Source organism: Balaenoptera physalus, assembly GCF_965194825.1.
Source record: "Balaenoptera physalus genome assembly, chromosome: 7".
NCBI lineage: Eukaryota > Metazoa > Chordata > Mammalia > Artiodactyla > Balaenopteridae > Balaenoptera > Balaenoptera physalus.
In genome coordinates, this window is record NC_138886.1 from 12,826,898 (window position 1) to 12,852,432 (window position 25,535).

Sequence of the window (25,535 nt, forward strand, 5' to 3'; positions counted from 1 at the left end):
TGCCGCGGAGCAACTAAGCCCGTGCGCCACAAGTACTGAGCCTGCGCTCTGGAGCCCGAGAGCCACAACTGCTGAGCCTGCGAGCCACAACTACTGAAGCCTACGCACGCCTGGAGCCCGTGCTCTGCAACAAGAGAAGCCACCGCAATGAGAAGCCTGTGCATCGCAGCAAAGAGTAGTCCTCGCTCGCCGCAACTAGAGAAAGCCTGCGCACAGCAACGAAGATCCAACGCAGCCATAAATAAATAAATAAGAGAGAAAAAAAATGTCCAGGAGATTGCAGTTAAGTAAACTCCCAGCGTGTAGTTTTAGGTTTTCCAAAGTCTGAACTCGGCATATCCCAAACTTGTCTAGCCATAAGAAGCACCGGGGCATTTGTTAAACTTTGATTTCCCGGTAGGGGTAGGACCTAGGGAATCTTTATTTTTTTTAGCAAGCCCCCTTGGGCCGATTCTTCTGATTAGACTAGCTTGGGAAACACTGAGTATCAGCGCTGGGAATTAGGTCCTCCCTGTGGGCTGTCCCCTTTAGATTTGAAGCACAGCTGGTCACATTGTATTACAGTGGAAGGAACAGGAATTCTGGAGTCAGAAAGCACAGGAATCAAAACCCCAATCTGACCACTGATAAACTGTGTTATCTTGGGCACATAACTGAATGTTCCCAGCTCGAGATGTCTGCTGCCACTTCCTCTGCCTGGAAACAGGAAATTGTTTCCCTTTCTCTCACCACCTCTTCTCGACTCCTTTGTCCTCTTATTCTTTTTTTTTTTTTGATCTACAATTTTATTTATTTATTTATTTTTAATTTAATTTTTATTAGAGTATAGTTGATTTACAATGTTGTGTTAGTTTCTGCTGTACAGCAATGTGAATCAGTTATACATATATGTATATCCACCCTTTTTTAGGTTCTTTTCCCATATAGGTCATTACAGAGTATTGAGTAGGTCCTTATTAGTTATCTGTTTTATATATAGTAGTGTGTATATGTCAATCCCAATGTGCCATTTTATCCCTACCCCCCTTTCCATAAGTTTGTTTTCTGCACCTGTGACTCTATTTCTGTTTTGTAAATAAGTTCATTTGTACCTTTTTTTTAGATTCCACACATAACTGATATTATATATTTATCTTTGTCTGACTTACTTCACTCAGTATGACAACATCTAGGTCCATCTATGTCTCTGAAAATGACATTATTTCATTCTTTTTTATGGCTGAGTAATATTCCATTGTATATATGTACCACATCTTCTTTATCTATTCCTCTGTCGATGGACATTTAGGTTGCTTCCATGTCTTGGCTATTGTAAATGGTGCTACTATGAACATTGGGGTGCATGTAACTTTTTGAATTATGGTTTTCTCTGGATATATGCCTAGGAGTGGGATTGCAGGATCATATGGTAGTTCTATTTTTTGTTTTTTGAGGAATCTCCATACTGTTCTCCATAGTGGCTGTACCAATTTACACTCCCACCAACAGTGTAGGAGGGTTCCCTTTTCTCCACACCCTCTCCAGCATTTATTGTTTGTAGATTTTTTTGGTGATGGCCATTTGTCCTCTTATCTTTCAGCTCTCCAGCACATGCCCAGATTCCCCCCATACTGGGTCACTCATAATTATTTTTGTAATCATTTTTAGGTGTCTGGCATTCCCCACTAGACTCTAAGGTTCATGAAAGCAGGAACCATGACTCTCATGTTTATTACTTGTGAATATTATGTTTAATATTTATCATTTTATTATTATGACTCTCATCTTTATTGTTGCATACCCAACACCTAGCATAGGGTGGTATGAATGACCTCTGAGCTTTACTTTCCTCTTCTGTAAAAATGGAAGAATATGATCTATCCATTGGGGTATTGGGAGATTAAAATGAAATAGTGAGCATGAGAGCAACTGGCATACAGTAGGCATCTCATAAATGTTAGTTTTTGCCTTCCTTTGAGAACCCACTTAGGATTACCGTACTGAATAGAATAGATTATAACCAAGGCTTTAAAGCTGTTTGCTTGACACTCTATTCTAAAAAGTTTCTAGTATTCTTATTCTTAAGGTTTTAGAGTTTAGTCTTCTTCCCCACCAAGTCCAAAGACTCTTCTATCAGACTTTTAACTTTGTTCTGGTGACCTGTTTTGAGGTCTCTAATAATTTTACTTGATTTCCTGTGGGTAGCGTATCTTTAAGCTTTCTTTATTCAGTTCAGTGCTGAGAATGAAAATATGATTGTAGATTGAATGAATATTTTAAAAAGATCATGGGTGGTAGAATGGGTTTCAAAGGTAGCTTTATGGAATCTCTTTTCCTGGAATTCTTTAGAAGAGAATAAGAACACTGACTTGTGAAGATATCTTCTAATCCTTTGGCTGTGAAATCCAGGCTGATGTTATTAGGTGAACCACATTCAGAATTTTATTTTTTTCCCTACCAGTTAGGAATAATTTTCAGATGTATGACTACCTTTCAGATGTAAAGTACAGGAGAAGGGCTTGCTATTAATAGGCCTTTCTCCACACATTGGCAAATGGAAGCTGGCCCAATGCTAGGATGACCAACTGTTCCAGTTTGCCTGGGAATAAGGGGGTTCCAGGGGTGCTGGACTTTCAGTTTTAAAATCAGGACAATCCTGGAAAAGCTGGGGTGAATTGGTTGGCTATCCTACTCAGTGCAGAGGAGCTTGCTGGAGGAATTGGAGTAACAGTGAAGTAAGCATTAGCATGCTTTCCTGTTGTTTAAAAAAATACAGGAGCCACAAGAAGTTAAAACTGTCTTTTAAAAATTTTTGTGGAAGTTTTTGAAAATTAATTTAACTTTTAAAGCCACTAAACTAGATATAGGTGGTCTTAAATAATAGTAATATTATAAAGTATTAATATTAATAAGTAATATTAATAATAATTTTAAAACTCAGTGACAGTCATTTAGAAACGGGACTTCCCTGGTGGTCCAGTGGTTAAGACTCAGTGTTCCCAACGCAGGGGGCGTGGGTTCGATCCCTGGTCAGGGAACTAAGATCCCACATGCCGTGCGGCATGGCCAAAAAATTTTTAAAAATTAAAAAAAAAAAAAAAGAAATGAATGGTATTGTATTATAAAACCTAATCCTGTCTTTTCTGCACCTGAATGGCTATAACTTTGAATGGCTACCATTTTCTAGCGTTAATCATTTTCACTTATTTTGTGAATAGTTTATCTTTGAAGTATTTTTTCTAGTTAAATATCAACAGTAGAACTGATATTATCATTGATGAATCTTGAAAACAGGTCAGTTTTGAAAGAAGGGCCTTAACTCACATAAATGTATTTTATCACTTAATTCTCACAAGGTAAAATTTAAAATTATTTTAATGTGTTTATGCCTATCTTATTCCCTAAAAGCATATAAGTAGCTTTCAAAAGTACTTATACATTGTTATAAATTTAAAAAAAATTTAGGTGAAGAAAATCAGGGCAAAGGAACAATAAAACAATAAAAGTGGTATAATAAGATGAAATCAGGGAAAAGTTAGCATCTAGAAATGCATGATCTAAAGATCTTACAGTTTTAATGATGGGACAACATCAAAATTTTAGTTCACAGAACCTTCTGGTTACCAAGGGAAAAAATGTCCGAAATTTTAAGTCATGGTGGCCGTAAGATAGAAGAGGTTGTTGAAGAGAAGTGCAGCTTTTCCTAACACTGAGGGCTGGGAGAAATTTCCCCAGAGGGCTTTCATAAAGGAGCCCCCATGTGGTTGGCATCCCTCCAACAGCACCCTTTAATCAATACAGTATCAAGGTTTTTATGAGATAGCGCCCCCCAGTGCACTCTGAAGGTATAACAACCAAGTGCCAATAAGACTGGTTACTACATTTAATACAGTGGTCCTTCCCTGGGGCTGGGCTTCAGTTTCCTCGCAAGCTTTTCAGCATGCAGATTTCGAGGTCCCAGCCCACCTCTGTTAAATCAACAACTCTTTTGAGAAGGTCCTGGATAATCCTGATAGAGAACCACTTTAGAGTTTTTTTAGAGAGATATTCAAAGAGGAAACCCAAATGTCCAATAAATACTTGAAAAAAAATTCAATTTCACTAGTATAATCATGAAGATGCAAATTAACACAATGATGAGATACCATTTCACATTGATTAGACTGGCAACCATATTCAGCAGTAGCTAGCAGAGTTGAAAATGTGTATACTCTGTGATCCAAACAATTCCACTTCTAGAGAAATTCTTGTTCATGTGCACAAAGAGATACAATGAGGATGTTTACTGCAGTGTTCTTTGTAATAAGGAAAAATTGGAAAGCACCTATATTCCACCAATGGTGGGATGCATAAAGCAATTTATGATGTGGGTTGAACTGTGTCTCCCCACTCCCCAAAAGATATGTCCAAGTCCGAACTGGTATCTGTAAATATGACTTACTTGGAAATAGAGTCTTTGAAAATCTAATTAAATTAAGGATCTTGAGATGAGATGATCTCAGATTAATGGGGCCTAAATTCAAAGATGAGCATCCTTTTAAGAAACAGAAAAGGAAAAGACACAGAGACACACAGAATGAAGGCCACGTGAAGACAGAGGCAGCGATTGGAGTGACACATCTGCAAGCCAAGGAACACCAAGCGTTGCCTGCATCCACCAGGAGCGGGAGAGAGGCATGGGACAGCTTCTCTCTCAGAGCCCTCCGCAGGGACCAACACTACCAGTGCCTTGTTTATGGACTTCTGGCCAGCAGGACTGTAAGAGTATACATTTCTGTTGTTTTAAGCCATGGTGGTCCTAGGAAAATAATAAAATGGAGATCTTCACCCAAACCACAGGGATACCTGGATGAGGGTATAGTTAGAGGTTCTCCCTCAGCCAAGAGAACAGAATCATGGAGCTAATAATCTTCCACCGTGCAGTTGAAGCAGTTTTGTCCTGATTTGAGGCTGAAAGAGCCCTTGGAGACCAACTCCCCCCGCTTTAAAGATGAGGATGCCCAGATAGAAGGAGTGACTTGCCCAAGACCCCGGAGTTCCTAAGGGGCAGAACTTGGATTTGAACCCAGGTCCGTCTGACTCCAAAGCTTGTGTTCTTTCCGCTTCGGTTGTATCCAGTCCTCTCACATGGCAGCAAGGGCTAGAGGAGCGAGCCCAGATGCTGGAATTGCAAGACTGCGCTAAGTCTTTGCTCTCCCAGGCCCTACCAGCATGGCAGGGAGAAGGTTAACTCCTCTAACCTTCGGATTCCTCTTCCCAACAGACAGCGAGACTAACCTTGCTCCCAGAGCAGGGTTACAAACTCTGGATTGTAAGGCTCAAATAGGATAATATATGCGAAAACGTCTTTAGTAACTGTGAATCACTACACTATTGATACAAGTAGTAGTTAGTACTGTTATCATCTATTCTAGCCTCAGACTAGGAAAGTGAAACTCAGACAGTGTGAAAGACAGAATCCTAAAATAACCCCTAAGGACCTTCCCACGTGTATAATCCTCTGCCCTTTGCGTGTGGGTGGGACCTGTGTATATGATGAGATATCACTCCCATGATTATGCGACATTATACTGCAAAAGGGAGATGTCCCTCAGTGGGCCTGACCCAATTAGGCGAGCTCTTTCAAGACAGTTTTCTCTGGCTGGTGGCAGAAGAGGAAGTCAGACAGATGCGATCCGGCTAGTCTGGAAGAAAGCGAACACCACATTCTGAGCTGCCTACGGGGGTCACTATGGCAAAGGACTGTGGGCAGTCTCCAGCTGCTGAGTGCGGTTCCTGGCTGACAGCTAGACGGAAAATGAGGACCTCAGTCCTCCAGTGGCAAGGAGATGAATTCTTCCAGTCAGCGTGGAAGAAGGCCCTGGGCCGAGACAAGAACCACAACCCTGGCCACACCTTGATTTCAGCCTGTGATGACCTGAGCAGAGGACCCCGCTAAGCCACGGTGGACCTCTGACCTGCAGAACTCTGAGCTAATAAATGGCTATGGTCTGAAGTCACTAGGTTTGTGTTAATGTTTTTGTGCAGCAATAAAAAACTAGTAAGGGAGATGAAAAGTTTTTCCCTGTCTCATAGAGCCATTGAGTGCACACGTCTGTGTATCCCTCCAAGAAACTCTGAGCTTCTCTAAGGCTGGAACTATATCTTACTCATCTCTGGAGTCGGACTGGCTGGGTTGGTCCCTGGCCCTGCCACTTACGAGGTTGAAAATGGAGGCAAATTATTTTACTTCTCTGTGCCTCATTCTCCTCATCTGTAAAATGGGTGTGATAACAGTACAAAGCTCCAGGGTTGTAAGGCGTGTTAAATGACTTTGTGAACTGTAGAACCGTGCCTGGGACACAGAAAATGCTCAGCACATGTGGTGGTGGCGGTTTCGTTATATCCAAGCACTTAGCCCAGTAGCTAGCATATAATAGGCACTAAATTAATGTTTGTTGAGTGGATGAATGAATGAATTAGAATAAGAATCTTGGTCTTTTGATTCTTTTTTTTTTTAAATTAATTAATTAATTAATTTATGGCTGTGTTGGGTCTTCGTTTCGGTGCGAGGGCTTTCTCTAGTTGTGGCAAGTGGGGGCCACTCTTCATCGCGGTGCGTGGGCCTCTCACTATCATGGCCTCTCGTGTTGCGGAGCACAGGCTCCAGACGTGCAGGCTCAGTAATTGTGGCTCACGGGCCTAGTTGCTCCGTGGCATGTGGGATCTTCCCAGACCAGGGCTCGAACCCGTGTCCCCTGCATTGGCAGGCAGATTCTCAACCACTGCACCACCAGGGAAGCCCGGTCTCTTGATTCTTAATCCTACAATATTTCTACTAATCGTTATTTGCAATAGGATACAGATTTTTTCCAAAGCTAATTTTACTGGCCCTATTTCTTCAGGGTGCACTGGGAAAGCACCGGATTTATAACACTGTGAAAATAGAGAGGTGCATAAACTGATACCAGAGTGCTTAAAAACCTGCGCTCTGTGGAAGCTGACCGAAAGCCTTGAGTAGGCTGGCTTTGTCTTAATAAACCTTGTCGTTTGATCAGGGTGACATATACTTAATGCAGTTGCCTAATTATATGGTCATCAGGGAAATACCAGCTGTCATTGCCAACTGAGCTGGGCCATCAATCTGTTCTGAGTTCATTAAGTAAATTAAAAGGTGTGGCTTAAATACTTAAGTAGAGGAATAACAACTCTCATCTCAAGGAGCTAGTGAAAGCAGGACTTTCTGCCACAGCTACTGGCTGTGTTGAGCTGTGAAAAGTGAGATTTGTAGCTTGACAACACAGCTCAACATCAGAGACAAAAGGAGATTCCAAAATTTGATAAAGGATCCTCATATATTCCCCCATCTCCCATCACATTTAGATTGTTATTGCTGATAATTCCTTTTAAAATTCTAAGCAGTAAGGTGGCCTCTAGCTGTGAACTAGCCCATCACTCTTGAACTGGCCCATGTCGAGGGCTTGCATGTCCTTTCCCACACCTGTGGAGAAACAGACATGCTGATTATTATCAAGCCTTGGGCTGCAGAAATGAATGACCAAATTCTGCACGCACCTGCTGTATGCTGAGCAGTTTCACATCAAGATTTGTTTTGAGGTTCATAGATTCTGGTTCCACTCAATTCCCCTTCTGTTGCAAGACCCCACAGTCATGCTTTATTCCTCCGCACTGAACTACATGCCATCCGTTCCTCCAGCATCTATTATGTGCCACTCCTTCCCAGGCACTGGGCTAGGCACCTGGAATTCAGAGATAACTGAGATGTTGTTCCTGCCCTGGAGAGACTTCTAAGCATGCTCCCTCATGCTCCCATGCCTTTGCACACAGGGCTCCTCCAGCCTAGACTACCTTCCTGGCTTCTGGGCTTGGCAAGTTCCAATTCATCTTTCAAGTTTTTACCAAACCACAACTTTCTCCCCAGGAGAATAACTCACACCCTGCTTCATGCTCTCATAGCCCTTCGACCCTCATCTGCTGGAGCGTTTGCCACTTTGCATTGTGATTTATTTACAACTTCCAATCCCAAGGACAGAGGCTGTGCCTTATTCTTCTCTGAATTCCTAATGCCTGACATCGAGTTGATGCATAAATTGCGCTGATACTTGACTGAAAGACTAAGTTAATAAAAGAGGGTAACTATTCTTATGTAAGGTGTGTAGGAGGGTAGAAGTGAGGATGGAGCCATAGAATAAATGTGCTTTTCTAATATCTCTTTTGCCAGTAGGGGGAGAGATGTGCTTATAAATATCCCATCATGCAAGCCTTTAGGATCAGTGGTCTGAAAGGCCAAAGAGAGGCTCAGGGTCTTTCTGTATGACCTCTCAAATTTATAAGGAGCCATTTTACTTCAAGTAAGAGTGGGTATGGGACTTCCGTGGTGACACAGTTGTTAAGAATCCGCCTGCCAATGCAGGGGACAGGGGTTCGATCCCTGGTCCGGGAAGATCCCACATGCCCACAGAGCAACTAAGCCCATGCGCCATAACTTCTGAGCCTGCGCTGTAGAGCCCGCAAGCTATAACTACTGAAGCCTGCACGCTCTAGGGCCTGCATGCCGCAACTACTGAGCCTGCGTGCTGCAACTACTGAAGCCCGCACGCCTAGAGCCCACGCTCTGCAACAAGAGAAGCCACCGCAGTGAGAAGCCCGTGCACCTCAACGAAGAGTGGCCCCCGCTCGCCGCAACTAGAGAAAGCCTGCGCCTAGCAACGAAGACCCAACGCAGCCAAAAAAAGAAGAAATAAAGAAAAGAAAAAAAAAAACCCTACAGTGAAACTCATTGGAACTTGTTAAAAAAAAAAGTGGGTATGACCTTGATTAACTTGAATCATGTGACCATATGGCAGGCTATTTTCTATTTTTCCCTTGACTACTTTGTCATTCCCTCTTCCTTTTTTAGGGGGTATGGGGGAGGAGTTGAGGAGTGGTGGTGATTATTTATTCACAGGTTCAGACCTACAGGCAACGCAATTCTGCCCGCTCTGAACACATTCCAGTGCAATATCGGGGTTGGAGAGTTTAGTTATTTGTTCCTGGTACCCACTGTCCAGGACTGCTAGGAAGAGTCCTCTTCCCTCTCTGCTCCTGGACCTTTGCTTTTCGTTCTCAGCAACCACTCCAAGAACGCACTCAGTCTTTCTTCAGTTCTCTCTTTTGTGACTCACGAATTTGCACCTCCTGCTTTGACTTCCCTGCATTCCCACTCCTGTATTTCTAGTCCCTTGTAGGATAGTTCCAATTAGATGTCCCGTCATCCGTTCAAGCTCACTACTTCTAAAAGTTAGCTGTTTCTCTCCCAGGTGTACTCCCACTTTCGTTCACTCTATTCCATCAGTGCCCTACCGGGCACTGAAACCAGGAGGTGAGGGTTAGGACAAGCAGGGGCGCCCAGGTGGAAGGTGCTGTGAGTCAGAGTACTTTAGCAGAGGCATTTCAGCACTCTGGAGAGCTCCTAGCGGGGCCAACTCCCCGACCCCGGCCCCTCCCCTGCACCTTCCCTGCACACAGCAGCCGTCATATACACCTCCTTGTCACTGGAAACTTATGCTTGTTACAGGAACCTTATTCATTTCTTCCAGGCTTAGTTCTCTGGGGACTGAAGACTTAACGGGGCTGGATTCTGTCCTTGCTCTATCACTTACTGGATGCACTCCCAGAGACTGAGTTATCTAATTGCTCTGAGCCTCAGTTTCCTCTTCTGTAAAATGGAATGGCAGTATGTCTACCTATTTGAGAGTGCTGTTGTGAGGGTGAATTGAGAGAGCACACATAAAGTACGCAGCACATAATATAAATTCAGTAAATAGTAGTTACAATTTTTATTATTATAGAAATTATCAGTACAATTATATTAATTCTTCTTAGTAACGTGATGGTACGACTCAAGGCTCTCAGGGCAGTGGCATGTCTCTGGGAGTTTACAGGCTGGTTTTGTAGGTCAGGAGAAACAAATGAGTTTAGGGGGCAAGTAAGTCCTCTGGGAAACTTCTTTGTCCCTTGAGTACATTATTAAGACAGCAGTGGGTGCTTTAGGGTTAGCCCAAGTCATAGTCGGTTGTTGGAAAAGAAGAGCAGGCGCTTGTAGATTTACAGAATAGGAAATACCCTGTATGTGGCAAACAGGGAAACAGGCCCAAGAGATCCAATAATGCCCAAGGCGGCTCAGCAAGTTGGTGTCCACAGACAGGAGGACTGGATCTCCAGGCTGCTGGCTGCTCTTTGCTAGGTCTTTGCATATGCTGTTGCTTCCTCCCGTGGGAAGTCCTTTCCCTGTCTAGTCTGGCAGCTTCTCTCTTTCTCACCAAGAGTCAGCTCTCTGAGCCTCAGTTGCCTCCTCTGTGAAATGGGGACACACTGCTATTCACCAGGCTGTGTGGAGATTAAAAGTAACAGTGTGAGGAAGGAGCTTAGCTCTGACACAGGCATATAGTAGATGCTGTGTAAGATGTGGCTGTAGGCATTACAATGATCTGTTCATGGGTCGGACTCAGCCGCTGCACTACGAGCTCCCTGAGGGTAAGGACTGCATCCTTTGTCTTCTTGTTTTCACTCTGCAACTTTGTCTCCTACCACTAACCCTCTGCTCCCATAATGTGGCACCTCTCAGTATTCCCTGAGTGTGTCACCCGGCTCAAAGGCATGACTTGCTTGTATGTTGAATGAATTGATGTTTCAGCTAGACATGGTGCCTTTAGACCGGCTTTCTGGTAGGAGTTGCCATTGTGGAAAGTATTGAACTGGCCTGGGTAGCTGGTCAACTGGGGATGAGCAGCCCTAAGAGCTGTCAGGAGTGACTTTGGGAAAAGTTTGATATCCCAGGTGGGAGGAAGTGCTGCTGGAATGTGCTGCTGGAATCAGCAGACCTGATTTGCTTTGTTTCCATTCCAGTTAATAAACACATTTGAAGTTTTGATGTGGAAGAGACTGGGTAGTCTGAGGCCTTGTGGTGAATTGATATCATTTACTCACAGTGAAGGAGTAGCGAGCAGGGAGATTACTATGGAGAATTTTGCAAAGCATGTTGGAGTTAATTTATAATTGATATTGGAGCTCTTTTCCATAGGCTGAATTATGATGGGACGGAGGAAGAGTCATTAGTGTGGCTATTTTGTTGTTTGTGTCACCCTTATGAATTGGAAAGTGGAAAAAGAAAATCATGCTAAACTGGTATCTAATCTTTTCAGAGCTATTTGCTAAATAAACTGGAATTTTAATTAAAACTGCAAGCCAAGAAGTAAATCACTTTAGAAGTTTGTGAAGTTTTTCTTTTTCCTTTGCCTAATACAATTACCACTAATAAAGGTTCTTTACGGGTGGGAAATCAGACACCAGAATAAATAACTGGACGAGGTGGCTATGGGGCAAGGAAATTATGAAAGGGGCAAGGTTATCTTCCCCTCCTGCTAACGTGGGCCTTTTTTCTGTGGTTAAATTGTTTGGTAACCATTTTGATCTCATTAAAAGTATTATGATGAGAAGCAGAAGCAAAGGTGGACGACAGCCCTCATCACTGCAGCTCCTCCAGCTTTAATTCGTGTGAGTCAATTATAATGAATGGATTTAATAAAAAATACAACATGCTTTGGCGATTAACTCAGCGAACAACACACGGCACGCTTACTGGGAGTATCATATTTGCAATAACAAAGAAGTGAACAGGGAAAGAAACTTCATAGATCACAAGAATTGCTGCTTTCCAGCAGAAGGTTGTTAATTACTTATCCCCTTGCTATATTTATTGGCTCTATTAGAGGATGAGTAATTATTGTCTTCCCCGGAAACCCACTGGAGCCAGACGGCGCCTCTGTTAAAGTAGAAGTCTCCTCAGAGTGCCAGTTATGCCTGCGGGTTCCTCTCCAGTCAGAGTCTCCAATGACCAGGAGCGTGGAGCGGGTGAGACAGGAATGTCAGCCCACGCGGGCACAGCAGACGGGTCTCCTTTAAAGTGCAGGGGCTGTCAGAGCAGTTCTTCCTCTTAGAAATGCTGATGTGCTCTCACTCCCCCGTGCCTTCCCCCACCCCTACTTCCAGAGCACCCTTTTTCTCTGGGCTGGGTCATCCCCCCACCCCATCCCCTTTCTCCCAGCCTTGGCTCCCTCTTGGGTCTGGCTGCCCCCAGTCTCTCTCTACCTCCCCTCTGTTCTCCATCCTAGCAGGGTCTGCACAGCCCTGCTTGAGCACTTCCTGGGCTCTCTTCCACCTGCAGAATCAAGTTCAAGCTCCTCAGCCTGCCCTGTGAGCCCCTCACGATCACTTGGGCCGTGTGGACCTCTCCAGCTCTGTCTCTCTACTGACCCTGGGCTGCGGGCACCCCGTGCTCTCCCAGACGCCCTGCCTGGCACGCGCTTCTCTTTCTCTTCATCTCTGCCTGGCAGACAACAACTTCACACCCAGCTCAAATGGTCCCTCCTCGGTTAAACTTCCCTCACCTGGTGCAGGAGCAGTTGCTCCTTCTGGGCTCTGACACAGCACTTTGTCACACAGAACATGTTTATCTGTTACCAAGCTGCCTCCACCCCCAGGCTGGCTCCTGCATTCCTGGAGCTATGTCTGATTCACTGTTGTTTTTCAAGAAGTGGATTTGTGCAGGGCCAGCCTCTGCTTTCTCTACCATCGGGGAAAACTGAGGACTCTTCCTCTCTGCCCTTCTCACCAAGGGACTTAATTAGGTGACGAACAATCTAAGCAGCCCGCTCTCAATATTCTAAATTGGACTAATTTAGCTCCTACTATGTGCCAGGCTGTTCACAAACATCCTTTCGCTTACGGGGTTGTTTTTCATCTTTACCATACCTCCTGTGAGGGAGGGTTTGCTGGTCCTCTTTCTCAGGTGATGAAACTAAGGCCCTTGGTAGTTACCAGGCCTGAGATTTGAATCCAGGTTCCTGAACTCGAGTCAAAGAGCTTTTGTGCATGTACAGGCTTTCCCTAGAGTTAGATGCACACACAGGAAGACCCGCGTGGCTCTAAATGCCCCGAGCTAACGTATGCACGTTTAACCTTGGGCTAGTCCTAGAGAACACCCCTGTCCACCAGCTCCTTTGGGTAATATCTTACCAGCCAATAGGTATGGGAAAGGGTGATGGGAAAGGATGGAAGAAAAGAAGGAAACTAGCTTTTTAAAAACACCTACTGTGTGCCAGGCATTGTGTGCCAGACACAGTGCTAAACACATTATTAATCCATCTAATAACCCAATCACATTGCCATGATTGTTCCCACTGAGGAAACAGGCTTGGAGGTGCCCCACGTGTGGGCTTTCCCCGCAGCCCCATCCGAAGATGCTGCCATCGGGAAGCTGGCAGGTCCCTCACCAGCACGGGGAGGCCTTTTCTCATCAGCACATTTTCCACTGGCAGGAGGGAGCCTGGAATCTCCCCGCGGCCCCTCAGTTGGGTCTCTTGTCATCTGTCTGGGAGGAGAGTGGTGCTGTTAGCTGGGATGCGAGCAGCAGAGAAGAGGAGTGAGCTGGTCTCCCTCTCTCTGGCTCAAAAGGGGATCCCCTTCTTTTGATACGCTCATACTTGGCAAATAGAACCGTGTTCCATCTGGGCGCACCCTTCAGGATTTGGTGGGTTTCCACCAGAATTTTCACCATCGGCTTGCTTTCTTGATTGAAGAAGAGTGCTATATTTTCAGTCCATCCTTGAAGGACAATTGCTCAGTCCTTTCATTGTCTTAACTGGCCTTCTTTGGACTCTTCTGTGCTCCATTCTTCCTTGAAGTGTTAGTCACAACTCATTTTTTAATAGGTGTATGTGCTCAGTTGTTTTTCATAGATTAATCCATCTATCCATCCATCCAGCATAGCAGAGTTGAAAGAGCACAACCCTTGGAAATAGACCAACATGGCTTCAAATTCTGGGTCTGCCACTTATTAGCAATGGGATTGTATTTTTTCATGTCAAAATGGAGGCATATATGTAAGATACCTGGCACATAATTAAGTGCTCAATAAATAGTAAGTATTATATTCATTTTAAGTTTATATGAGTCTTAAATTACTTCATTCTCCGAATGCTTCCTTTCTCTTGGACCCTGTTCTAAAACTGGAATGGTATATTCATTATCTATTGCTGCGTAACAAAGTTCCCCCCAATTCAGCATCTTACAACAACACACATTTATCTCACACAGTTTCTGAGGGTTAGGAATCTGAGAGTGGCTTAAAGGGGTTCTGGCTCAGAGCCTCTCATGAAGCTGTAATCAAGCTGTCAGCCAGAACCATAGTCTCTGAAGACTTGACTGAGGCTGAAGGATCCAATTCCAAGCTCACTCACATGGCTGTTGGCAGGAGGCTTTTTTTTTTTTGGCTGCGTTTTGGGTCTTCGTTGCTGTGCGCGGGCTTTCTCTAGTTGGTGAGTGGGGGCTACTCTTAGTTGTGGAGTGTGGGCTTCTCACGGCAGTGGCCTCTCTTGTTGCGGAGCACAGGCTCCAGTAGTTGTGGCCTGTGGGCTCTAGAACGCAGGCTTAGTAGTTGTGGCGCATGGGCTTAGTTGCTCCGTGGCATGTGGGATCTTCCCGGACCAGGGCTCGAACCAGTGTCCCCTGCGCTGGCAGGCGGATTCTTAACCACTGTGCCACCAGGGAAGCCCTGGCAGGAGGCTTTGATTTCTTACCTCTCCCTGGGCTTCCTCAAAGCAAGTGATAATGAGAAAGAGAAGAATAGGAGAGAGAGACAGAGAGACAGAGATTGAGAGAGAGAGGAGGGCACAGTCTTTGTATAAAGATGCGCTTCAGAAGTGACATTCCCTTACTTCTGCTGCTGCTACTGGTCACATAGATCACGCCTGTGACAGTGTGGGAGGAGACTACACAGGGTATGAATTCCCGGAGGCAGGGATCAGTGGAGACCATCTTAGAGGCTGCTTCCCACTGATGGGTAGGTTGGGGGGAGGGTAGAAAGAAGAGTAAAATATCTCTACCCTGAAGCATTCTGTTGGGTGGGGAGGGAGTCATGTAAACATAAACACCCTACAAGGCAGCAGCTGGACCACAGGCATCCACAAAGTGCAGAGAAATCTGTTAACTCTGCTTAAGGGCATCGTGGAAGGTTTCCCAAGTACAGGTCCACCACGGTGTTGGTGTTCTTATTCAAGAGCTGTCCTAATGATGCTTGATATTTGGTTGGCATCTTTTTTTTTTTAATTTTTATTTAATTTTATTTGTTTTTGGTTGCATTGGGTCTTCATTGTTGCACGCGGGCTTTCTCTAGTTGCGTCGTGCGGGGGCTACTCTTTCGTTGTGGTGTGTGGACTTCTCATTGCGGTGGCTTCTCTTGTTGTGGAGCATGCGCTCTAGGCGTGCGGGCTTCAGTATTTGTGGCACACGGGCTCCGTAGTTGTGGCTCGCAGACTCTAGAGCGCAGGCTCAGTAGTTGTGGCGCATGGGCTTAGTTGCTCCATGGCATGTGGAATCTTCCCGGACTAGGGCTCAAACCCGTGTCCCCTGCATTGGCAGGCGGATTCTTAACCACTGCGTGGTTGGCATCTTTTTTAATTGAAGTTACTCATTGGGGTGATTTCCTTGGACATTAACAATAATAACTATCCCATATAACAGCAACTGTTTACAAAGTGCTTTCCCAGGCATTACCTCAGTCTACATAACGGCCTGGGAGGTAGGCAGGTTTTATTGTGGCCATTTTCCTCCATGGTAGATAAGCTGCTGAGGCTTAGAGGGGCAAGGTCAGCGTGTCGAGGTCTCTGGGAGGGGTGCGGTGGGTCAGGGGCTTGAGCCAGGGTCTTCCTAGTCCAAGCGTGTTGCTCTGGCTGCTACACCTTCCTTGTGTCCCCCTCCCCTGAGCGCTTGGGGCCCCTCATTTTAAAGCAGCAGTTTGGGTCATTTCCCCCCGAAGATGCTTTACACATATGTTTGCCCATATCAAAGCTTATTTGCCACTTTTATGCCCAATCACTTGAAAGGTTTTCTGTTCATGAAGAAGCTTTATGAAGAAGGTCGTTCCCAGAGTATAGAAATGTGAACTGTGCTTTCATCAGCATTCACTGTGAAACTGCATTTTACAAAAATCCCTCGGGAGGGTTTCAACTTGCTCTTTGAGCCGTTAGAAGAGTGACCAGCATTATCAGTTCCTCAAGCACAAATATGCTCAAAGGACGTATGCTCAAGTTCTCATTAGAACTTGGCTATTTTGCAAGGTTTTTTTCTCTTTTTTTAGTCCTTCTGGGCCAGAGGGAAGAGGATTTTGGGTCCACACAGCTATATGCACTGGGGGAGGAAGTTCCTTTGTGGCAAAGACGGTGGCATGTGGGGTGCAGGGTAGGTTAGTTACTATAGTCCGTGAGTGACAAATGACCACCGTAGCGATCAGTTCAAGACCAGTTGTGTGCGGTGGTTAAGAGCCTGGGCCTTGGGCTTCCCTGGTGGCGCAGTGGTTGAGAGTCTGCCTGCCAATGCAGGGGACACGGGTTCGAGCCCTGGTCTGGGAAGATCCCACATGCTGTGGAGCAACTAGGCCCGTGAGCCACAACTACTGAGCCTGCACGTCTGGAGCCTGTGCTCCGCAACAAGAGAGGCCGCGACAGTGAGAGGCCCGCGCACCGCGATGAAGAGTGGCCCCCGTTCGCCGCAACTAGAGAAAGCCCGCGCACAGAAACGAAGACCCAACACAGCCAAAAATAAATAAATTAAAAAAAAAAAAAAAAAGAGCCTGGGCCTTGGGATCAGACAGACATGGACATGCTCGTGACTCTGCCCCTACCAGCTCTGTGTCCTTGGGAGAGTTACTTAATCTCTCCAAACTGGTTTCTTCATCTGTAAGTAGGTTAATAGGAAACCCCTTCTCATGAGGTTGTTGTGAGGATTAAATGAGGTAATATATATAAAGAGTTTAACATAGACATGGAAATAAGCATTGCATAAATGCTAACTTTAACGATGATGGTGATGAAAGTGCATTTGAGTAGCTGCTATTCACAGGTCCCTTTATTCAAGTGTTCATTCATGAAACATGCTGCAGATGTTGCTAACAATGGTGTCTGTGAACAGCTAGGGGCTTCAGGGAGTCTTTGAATTCTCCTAAAATCACATGGAAAATTCTGTGCATATGTGTGTTTTCCTGGAGAGAATCTCAAAGTGATTCTTGACCTCACAGAGGTTAAAAATAAAGTCTCTGGCTTGGTGTTAGAGATACACAAGATTAGGAAGGTGTCTTCATTTTCAAAGAGTCCACAGAGTGGGAAAGCAGACAGACTGACAGACGAGCTGCTGCTGAATGACCTGTGAAGGGTGTAAGTGATGGAGGCCCCAGAGAAGGGAGAGCTGGTGAGACAACTTCATGGATGGTCAAGCTGAGTCAGAAGATCCCAGGCGAAAGGAATGGCATGCAGAAACCCAGGCCACAAAACAGAAAAGTGCTGTACACTTAATGTCAAAAGTAGTCTGGCAGTAACAGTGCAAGTGCCCAAGGTGTCCATGGCCCAACCTCAAGCAAAGGGGTTGGCAGAGGGGAGTTTGGGAAGTGTCTTTGAGACCAGGCTTGGAGCTTTGATGTGGGAAGAGCTGTAAGGGAAAGAGTAACATGGTCAGAGCTTTAAAAACACATCCCTCTGGGTGTTGAGTAGACAGGAAGGGGAGACTTTGGGGGGGGCGGGGAGGGGGAAGGTTGGGGAGGAGGCTGGTGTGGTCCTCATCCCAGTGAGAAAGGAGGCCCCGAATTAAGGCATTGGGGATTAAGGAAGGAGAGGAAACTTAAAAATAAATGAGGAGATAAACCAGAAGACTTGCTGACCAGCGGGATATTGGGGAGGAAGAGGGCGTCAGAAGGGTTCTCAGGATTAGGCTTCTCATTTTCCTTGGGCCTAAAGCGCACTGGATGCCTGGTTACACATCACTGGGGACCTGAGACAGTATGTCCAATTGTTGTGGTCCTAGAAATTTGTAGTGTTATGAGGGACATAAGGGTTACACATGAAATACTTAACAGTGCAGGCAAATTATAAGCATGGTACGACGTGCTGAAGAGATCAGCAAGGTGATCACTGAGGATCGAAGTGGCTCCGAAGCGCTCCATGTCATCACGTCTAAGTTCCCATCTTGCTTGGCCTCCAGCCACACTCACACTGTTCCCCTTGCCTTTTCAGGCTCATGCTCGCTCTCTCTCTGGTCCCTCTTACTCAGCCTGCCCAGCGAGTCTCCTCCTCCCCCAGGACCGACCTACTGTTCCACTGGGCACTGGGGTGCAGGCCCGCGCGGGCGGCCTCTGCCTCAGTCTTCAGCCCCGTCTCACACTCCTTTCCTCTCGTCTGCTGTGCTCCAGACACCTTGACCTTCCTGCAGGGTTTCCTGTGGGCCCCGGTAAGTCCCGCCTCTGGGCTTTCACACGCTTGTTCTCTCTGCCTGGAACACTCTTCCTCCTCACCTTGTATCTGATCTTCCTTCCAACCTCGGCTCTAATAGCCCTTTCCCAGGAATGAAGTGACCGTTTAATTTGTTGCCCGAACTGGGATACGTTTGAAAGTGAAAAGAGGCGCTATTAATGTTGACACTGGGACAACAGGCATCGGCTGGGGCTGCCCGGGGCTGGTGGACACGTGGTCTCCTGACTCAGGGTGCCCTCCTCTGACTTCCCGGATGTACTCGGTCCCCTGGGCTCTCCTTGCTCTCCGGCCCTCATCTCACAGCCCTCACTGGGCTTTGTAGTGATACACTGGTGTGACTTTGATTCAACCCTTTCTCCCCATGGACTGTGTGCTCCATGAAGGCAGACGTGTTCCCGTGTGTCTTTGGCACCTGAGACACATTGTGCCACTAAGTAGGTTCTTCACACTTAATGAGTAACACACTTAATGATGAACTCAGATTTGTATTGTTCTGTGGTGCATACAAAGCACTTTCATTTCTATTACCTTGTTTAGTCCCTGTCACTACCTGGTGGTTTCCTCATCTCAGTGTACCAAGGACACAGAGGTCCTGGTTACTAAAGCTCTCATAGATAGTAAGTGAACAGAGACAAGTCTAGACCTCTCAGGTCTTCTGACCCCAGATCCAGTGCTTTTTCCAAAAGGGTTTGAAGAAGAGAAAAGGAAAGATGATTCCCAGATTTAGAACCCAGGTAACTGGGAGGATGGTGGTAAACTTGAGAAAAATGGGGACTGGGGAGTCTTAGAAGCACTTGTCAATTTTCAATTGCCCTGTGAAAATCCACGCAGCATCCAGACTCCAGAGAGCTCAGAATAGAGCCATGAATGGCCCCTTAGCCTGGGGGTGGGGTGTAAGCAGAGAGTTTTGTCGTCGCTGTTGTTTTACTGTAAAATATACATAACATAAAATTTACCATCTTAACTATCTTTAAGTGTACAGTTCAGTGGCGTTAAATACACGTTGCTGTGCAACCATCACCACCATCCATCTCCAGAACATTTTCATCTTCTCAAACTGAAACTCTGTACACGTTAAACAATAACTCCCCATCTTCCCTCCCCGCAGCTGCTGGAAACCACCATTCTACTTTCTGTCTCTGTGAATTTGACTACTCCAGTTACCTCATAGAAATGGAATCATACAACATCTGTCCTTTTGTGTTTGGCTTACTTGACTTAGCATAATGTCTTCAGGGTTCATCTATGTTGTAGCGGGTGTTAAAACTTCATTCCTACTTAAGGCTGAGTAATAGTACAGTGTGTGTATATTCCACATTTTGTTTACCTATTGACGGATAATCAACAGACACTTGGGCTGTTTCTACTTTTTGGCTATTGTGAACAATGCTGCTGTGGACATTTGTGTACCAACATCTGTTTGAATCCCTGATTTCAGTTCTTTGGGGTATATACACAGAAGAGGAATTGCTGGATCATGTGATAATTTTTGTTTTCCACAGTGGTTTTTAACATTCCCAATGCGCAAGGGTTCCAATTTCTCTACATCCTCATCAACACTTGTTATTTCCTTTTTATTATTATTTTTATAATAGTCTTCCTAATGGGTGTGAAGTGGTTTTGATTTGCATTTTCCTAATAATTAGTGATGTTGAGCATCTTTTCATGTGCTTATTAGCCATCTGTATATCTTCTTTGCAGAAATGTCTATTTAAGTCCTTTGCCCATTTTTTAACTGGGTTGTTTTTGTTGAGTTATAGTTTTTAAAATATATTCAGAATATTGATCCCTTATCAGATTTATGATTTTCAAATGTTTTCTCCCATTCCATGGGTTGCCTTTTTATTCTGTTGACAGTGTCCTTTGATGCAAACATTTTAATTCTGATGAAGTTCAATTTATTTATTTTTTTCTTTTGTTGTCATATCCAAGAAATCATTGCCAAGTCCAATGTCATAAAAATTATCCCCTATATTTTCTTCTAAGAGTTTCATATTTGTAGCTTTTATGATTAGGTCTTTGACCCACTTTGAGTTAATTTTTGTATATGGTGTAAGGTAAGGGTCCAACTTCAACTTTTTGTATGTGGCTGTCCAACTTTCCCAACACCAGTTGTTGAAAAGACTGTCTTTCCCCCATTGAATAGTCTTGTTATCCTTGTTGAAAATCATTTGACCATATATGTGATAGTTTATTTCTGGGTTCTCTATCTTACTCCATTGGTCTGTATGTCTGTCTTTATGTCAGTACCATACTGTTTCTTAAGATTTATTTTTATCATTTTTAGAGATGATTTAGAGATGCTTTAAGTTCACAGCAAAATAGAGCAGAAGGAAGAGAGATTTTTTTCCCTTCTAATCACTATGCTCACATATGCACTATCAAAAAAACGGTACACTAAAATGGTACATTTGTTAAAATCAATGAACCTACATTGCAGATTCTTATCATCCAAAGTTCATAGTTCATTAGTGTTCACTTTTGGTGGTGTACATTCTATGGGTTTAGACAAATGTATATGACATGTATTCACCATTATGGTATCATATAGAGTAGTTTCACTGTGCTAAAAATCGCCTGTGCTTTACCTATTTATTCCTCCCTCTCTCCTAACCCCTGGCAACCACTGATCCTTGTACCGTCTCTGTAGTTTTGCCTTTTCCAGAATGTCATATAATTGGAATCATACAGTATGTAGCCTTTTCAGATGGGCTTCTTTCACTTAATAATATGCATTTTTTAAAAGATTTCTCCATGTCTTTTCGTGGCTTGATAGATCATTTCTTTTTAGTGCTGAATAAAATTCCATTGTCTGGCTGTTCCACGGTTTATTTATTCATTCACTTACTGAAGGACATCTTGGTTGCCTCCAAGTCTTAGCAGTTATGGATAAAGCTGCTATAAACATTTGTGTGGAGGATTTTTTGTGGACATAAGTTTTTAACTAATTTGAGTAAATACCAAGGAGCACAATTGCTGGATCACATGGTAAGAGTATGTTTAGTTTTGTAAGAAACTGCCAAACTGTCTTCCAAAGTTGTTGTACCATTTTGCATTCCCACCAGCAATGGATGAGAGTTCCTGTTGCTCCACATCCTCTTCAGCACTTGGTGTTGTTAGTGTTTTGGATTTTGGCCATTCTAAGGTGTGTAGTGGTATCTCATTGTTGTCTTATGCACTGTTTTGATTACTGTAGCTTTGTTATAAGTTTTGGCATCAGGAAGTGTGACATTTCCAAGATTGTTTTGGCTATTTGGGATCCCTTGATATTCCATATGAATTTTAGGATGGATTTTTCTATTTCTGCAAAAAAAAAAAAAGGTCACTGGAATTTTGGTAGGGATTGCGTTGAATCTATATATCACTTTGAGTAGTGTTGACATCTTAATAATATGAAGTCTTCCAATCCTTGAACATGGGATATCTTTCCACTTATGTGTGTCTTTCATTTCTTTCAGCATCATTTTGTAATTTTCAGTGTACAAGTCTTTGCCTCCTTGGTTAATTCCTAAGTATTTTATTCTTTTTGATGCTATTGTAAATTGAATTGTTTTCTTAATTTCCTTTTTGGACTGTTCATGGTCAATACATAGAAAAATAACTGATTTTTCTGTATTGATTTTGTATTGAGCAATTTTTCTGAATTCATTTATTATTTCTAACAGTTTGTGTGTGTGTGTGTGTGTGTGTGTGTGTGTGTGTGTAATCTTTAGGATTTTCTACATATAAGATCATGTCATCTGCAAACATAATTTTACTTCTTCCTTTCCAATTTGGATGCTTCTTACTTCTTTTTCTTGCCTATTGCTCTGGCTAGAACTTCCAGTACTGTGTTGCACAGAAGTGGCAAAAGTGAGTATCCTTGTCTCATTCCTGATATTAGAGGAAAAGCTTTCAGTTTTTCACCGTTGAGCATGATGTTAGCTGTTCAAGCAGTTTTTAAAAAGATCTTAAAAAGACGTGGGATTATGAGGTCCTGAGACCTACTTAAAATTGTGTTTCTCTGTGTTCTCGGTACCTAGCACAGTGCCTGGCACAAAAAAATTACTGAATAAATTGATTTAGAAGAGGATAGTTTCTCAAAACTGAATGAGCTAAGGGCTCTGAATGAAAGGTTGATTTAGGAATCATGAAAGTGCCAAGAATTGCAAGGCGATCATAAGGGTGATAAGGAGTCCTCGGTGATCCACTGACATGGAGCAGGTGTTGCTCCTGCAGTGTGGGCAGCAAAGCCACTTGGATCTTAGTAAACTTTGCTTGGATAGTCTGCTTTTTAGAGGAACCTCCCTGGTTAAGTTATTTTTCCCTCCTCTATATTAGCACTTAATAGCTGGAAGAAAATAACATATGTTGTATCTCTTTGTATTTATGACTACTGAATTAATAACTTCAGTCCATTGGATGCAAAGAAAATGAGTGAAGTGCTATAAATTATAGATGGAAGTTGTTAATGCTAATAGAGTGTGTATCATATGTCTCACTTTGGCACAGTTTTGAGATAATGTGAATGATTTAAAGGCCTTGAGTCTGTTTGCCTTCATTTTAATTTGGAATCGTTGGAAAGCATTGAGTCACCACCATTTCGTTGGTAATGCTCTGTTCTCTCACTGGAACTTAGCCCTCTCAACTTGGAGCAGATAAAATTTCTGATTAACTATAGTCTTAGGATGGGAAAATTGGATGATTTTATTTAATGTGTTGACATTTCTCTTCATTTGGACTCTTAACAAGCAGGTTCGAAATATGAACTAACGTGTCCTCACTCTTTTCCCTTAAGGAGGGTCATCTGAGTTACGCATTTAAAAAATACACTGTGTAAACGCAGAACTTGTTGAGAGGCAGCAAGATGCAGTAGAAAGAGCAGGCCCTTTGGTCTCAGCGAGGGATTTTCTGGTTGCAAGTAATTGAAACCCTATAGCTTGTGCACAGGGGATGCATTCTATGGGTATGAGGCTGCCTTACAGAATCCAAGGACAGAAGGGACAGCCGGGCTCAGAAGGGTCTGGGCCGAGGACCTAGAAGCCCTGGGAACTGAGGCCACTCAGTCTGTGTTGCCAGGGCCACATGGCCTCATCTCTGCTTTTCTCTCTGCACCTGCTCCCTTCTCCTCTCTCAGCAGACTGGCTGCCTTTGCTTCTCTGTCAGGCTGTGCACACGGCCAAGCACAGCTGCCGGGCTCTGGCTTTTGATCACTTCCAGTGCAAGGGCCGGCAGAGGCTGCCAGGCATCTCTGATTTCCATATTCCTGGAAGAGAGAATCTGGTTATCTCATCATGAGTCAGAGGACCATTCCTGGTTTGTTCATTCATTCATTCAAAAAGTCTTTGTTGAATGCCAGGAACCGTTTTAGGCACTGGGGAATATATCCTGCCCTTGTGGACCATGTGTGTGTGTGTGTGTGTGTGTGTGTGTGTGTGTGTGTGTGTGTGTAAGAGACAGAGGAAGAGAGAGAAAGAGATAGAAAGAGATTGTGAAAGCTCGTTTTGGGGGGACTGGTTTGAATGTTGCGGTTTTCAGAGAAAGAGAAGTATGGTTTGGAATTCAGCCCTGCATTCAGATCTTGACTTTTCCCATTTCCAGCTCTATGCAGCCTTGGGCATGTTACATTACCCCTCTCAGCCCCAGTTTTCTCATCAGTGAAATGGGCATCATGCTTTCTAGGATGGTTATGAGGATTCTGACAAAAGGGTGCCTGTAAGGTCACTAGTATAGTGCCCGCCACACGGAATCAGAACTCTGCCTCTCAGTGGCTGTGACCCTGAGACAGTTACTTAGCCCGTCTGAATCTGTTTCTTCCCCTGTAACCTGGGAAAGAAGGTCAGGAAGTTCACATGCTTATTATGAGGATTAAATCATGTGATGTGTGCCAGGCCGCTGGGAGTTTGTACAGAAGAGACCCTCGGTGCCGGAGCTGCTCTTCTTGTTCCCGTCATTAATCACATTTCCCCTCTTTCTTCTAGTTCCCATTTGGCCGACGCTTGCCTTGTGACATCTACTGGCATGGAGTTTCATTTCACGACAGTGACATATTCTCCGGTCTAGTGAACAAGTTTCCAGGTATCCACTGTTATTGTTGGCATTTAAAAACGTTTCCAGGGCTGAGCCTCAGGGTACACTCTTTGGCAAAAACACGACAGTGTTTTGACATCAAACTGGAGGGCTCTTAATTGGGAATGACTGCCTACACGCTGCCTCAGTGCCGTGACCTTGGGAGGCAAGGTGATCAGGACTTGACCCACCAAGGGTTTAAAGACTGGAGGTTCCAAAACGTAAAAAGACAGGCTCTTCCGGTCTAATTCCACCGGCGGAAGAACATGACTTTCACCTTTTGCATTTCAGATATGATATGGGGGTGTCATGAGGGGACTATATTCTCAAAAGGCAAAAAAAAAAAAAAAAAAAAAATAGACCATTCTCAAAAGGCAAAAAAAAAAAAAAATAGACCAAAAAAAAAAAAATAGACCAAAAAAAAACTATAGCACTCACCATAGTTTCTGGAACATTTCAATGACTCAGTGAATGTGCACTCTGAATACGTCTACGTGTGCGGCTTGCCCAGGTAGACCGTGAGCTCCTGGGAGGGGCCGTGCCTCCTGCACTTCTGGATGTTCCCACGGCTCCTGCAGTCCTTCCAGACACACCCGAGGCCTTCCGTAACTGCTGATGGCAAATCGGAGGCAGCCCTAGTTTGATGCCCATTGGAGGGAAAGGAGAAAGCAGGACCTGAAAGCAATAAAATGAACCGTTTTCCCTACAGAGTTAGTCTAACATTAATAAAAGCTGCATGTTGCACTAAAATAATAAACAAACAAACAAATAAATAAAATAGACCATTTCATTTTCTATTTAATTTGCAGGAGACGGAAAACAGACGTACTAAAATTCTGGGACGGTGTCACAGAAATGGGGTTCGCAGCTTCCATTTTCTTTAAGTATCCTATTTGCAGGTACCATTTTAAAATCGAAATACACCAGTCTCCGTACTGGGAACAGGAGCTGCGGACAGCCTCTGCCTTTAACCTGAAGGCATTGTCTAGTGAGACTATTGTCTAGTGAGACTGCAGGGGGGGCTCGGTGCCACATAGGTGTCACAGCCAACACTCTGAGACGCCCCCTCACTCCACTCCCAGCCTGCCCCCCATCATATACCTTTCCGTTTTACTTTTAACCTCTACCACCCTCTTCTGCCATGATTACTATTCATTATTTTGAATGGCT

General features: G+C 44.2%; 1 protein-coding gene across 3 annotated transcripts in view; it reads left to right on the top strand.

The window, feature by feature from the left end:
* The window catches only part of TTLL11 (tubulin tyrosine ligase like 11), a 255,910-nt gene that overhangs the window by 36,779 nt on the left and 193,596 nt on the right, over window positions 1–25,535 (top strand). For 2 of the 3 annotated variants that reach the window (XM_082467861.1, XM_082467865.1), the window contains exon 2: window positions 24,278–24,374. In XM_082467861.1, the coding sequence (XP_082323987.1) occupies window positions 24,278–24,374 (97 nt within the window). Of the gene's footprint in view, window positions 1–11,442; window positions 11,515–24,277; window positions 24,375–25,535 lie in introns of all 3 variants that reach the window. The other variant, XM_082467860.1, reaches the window with a different exon arrangement.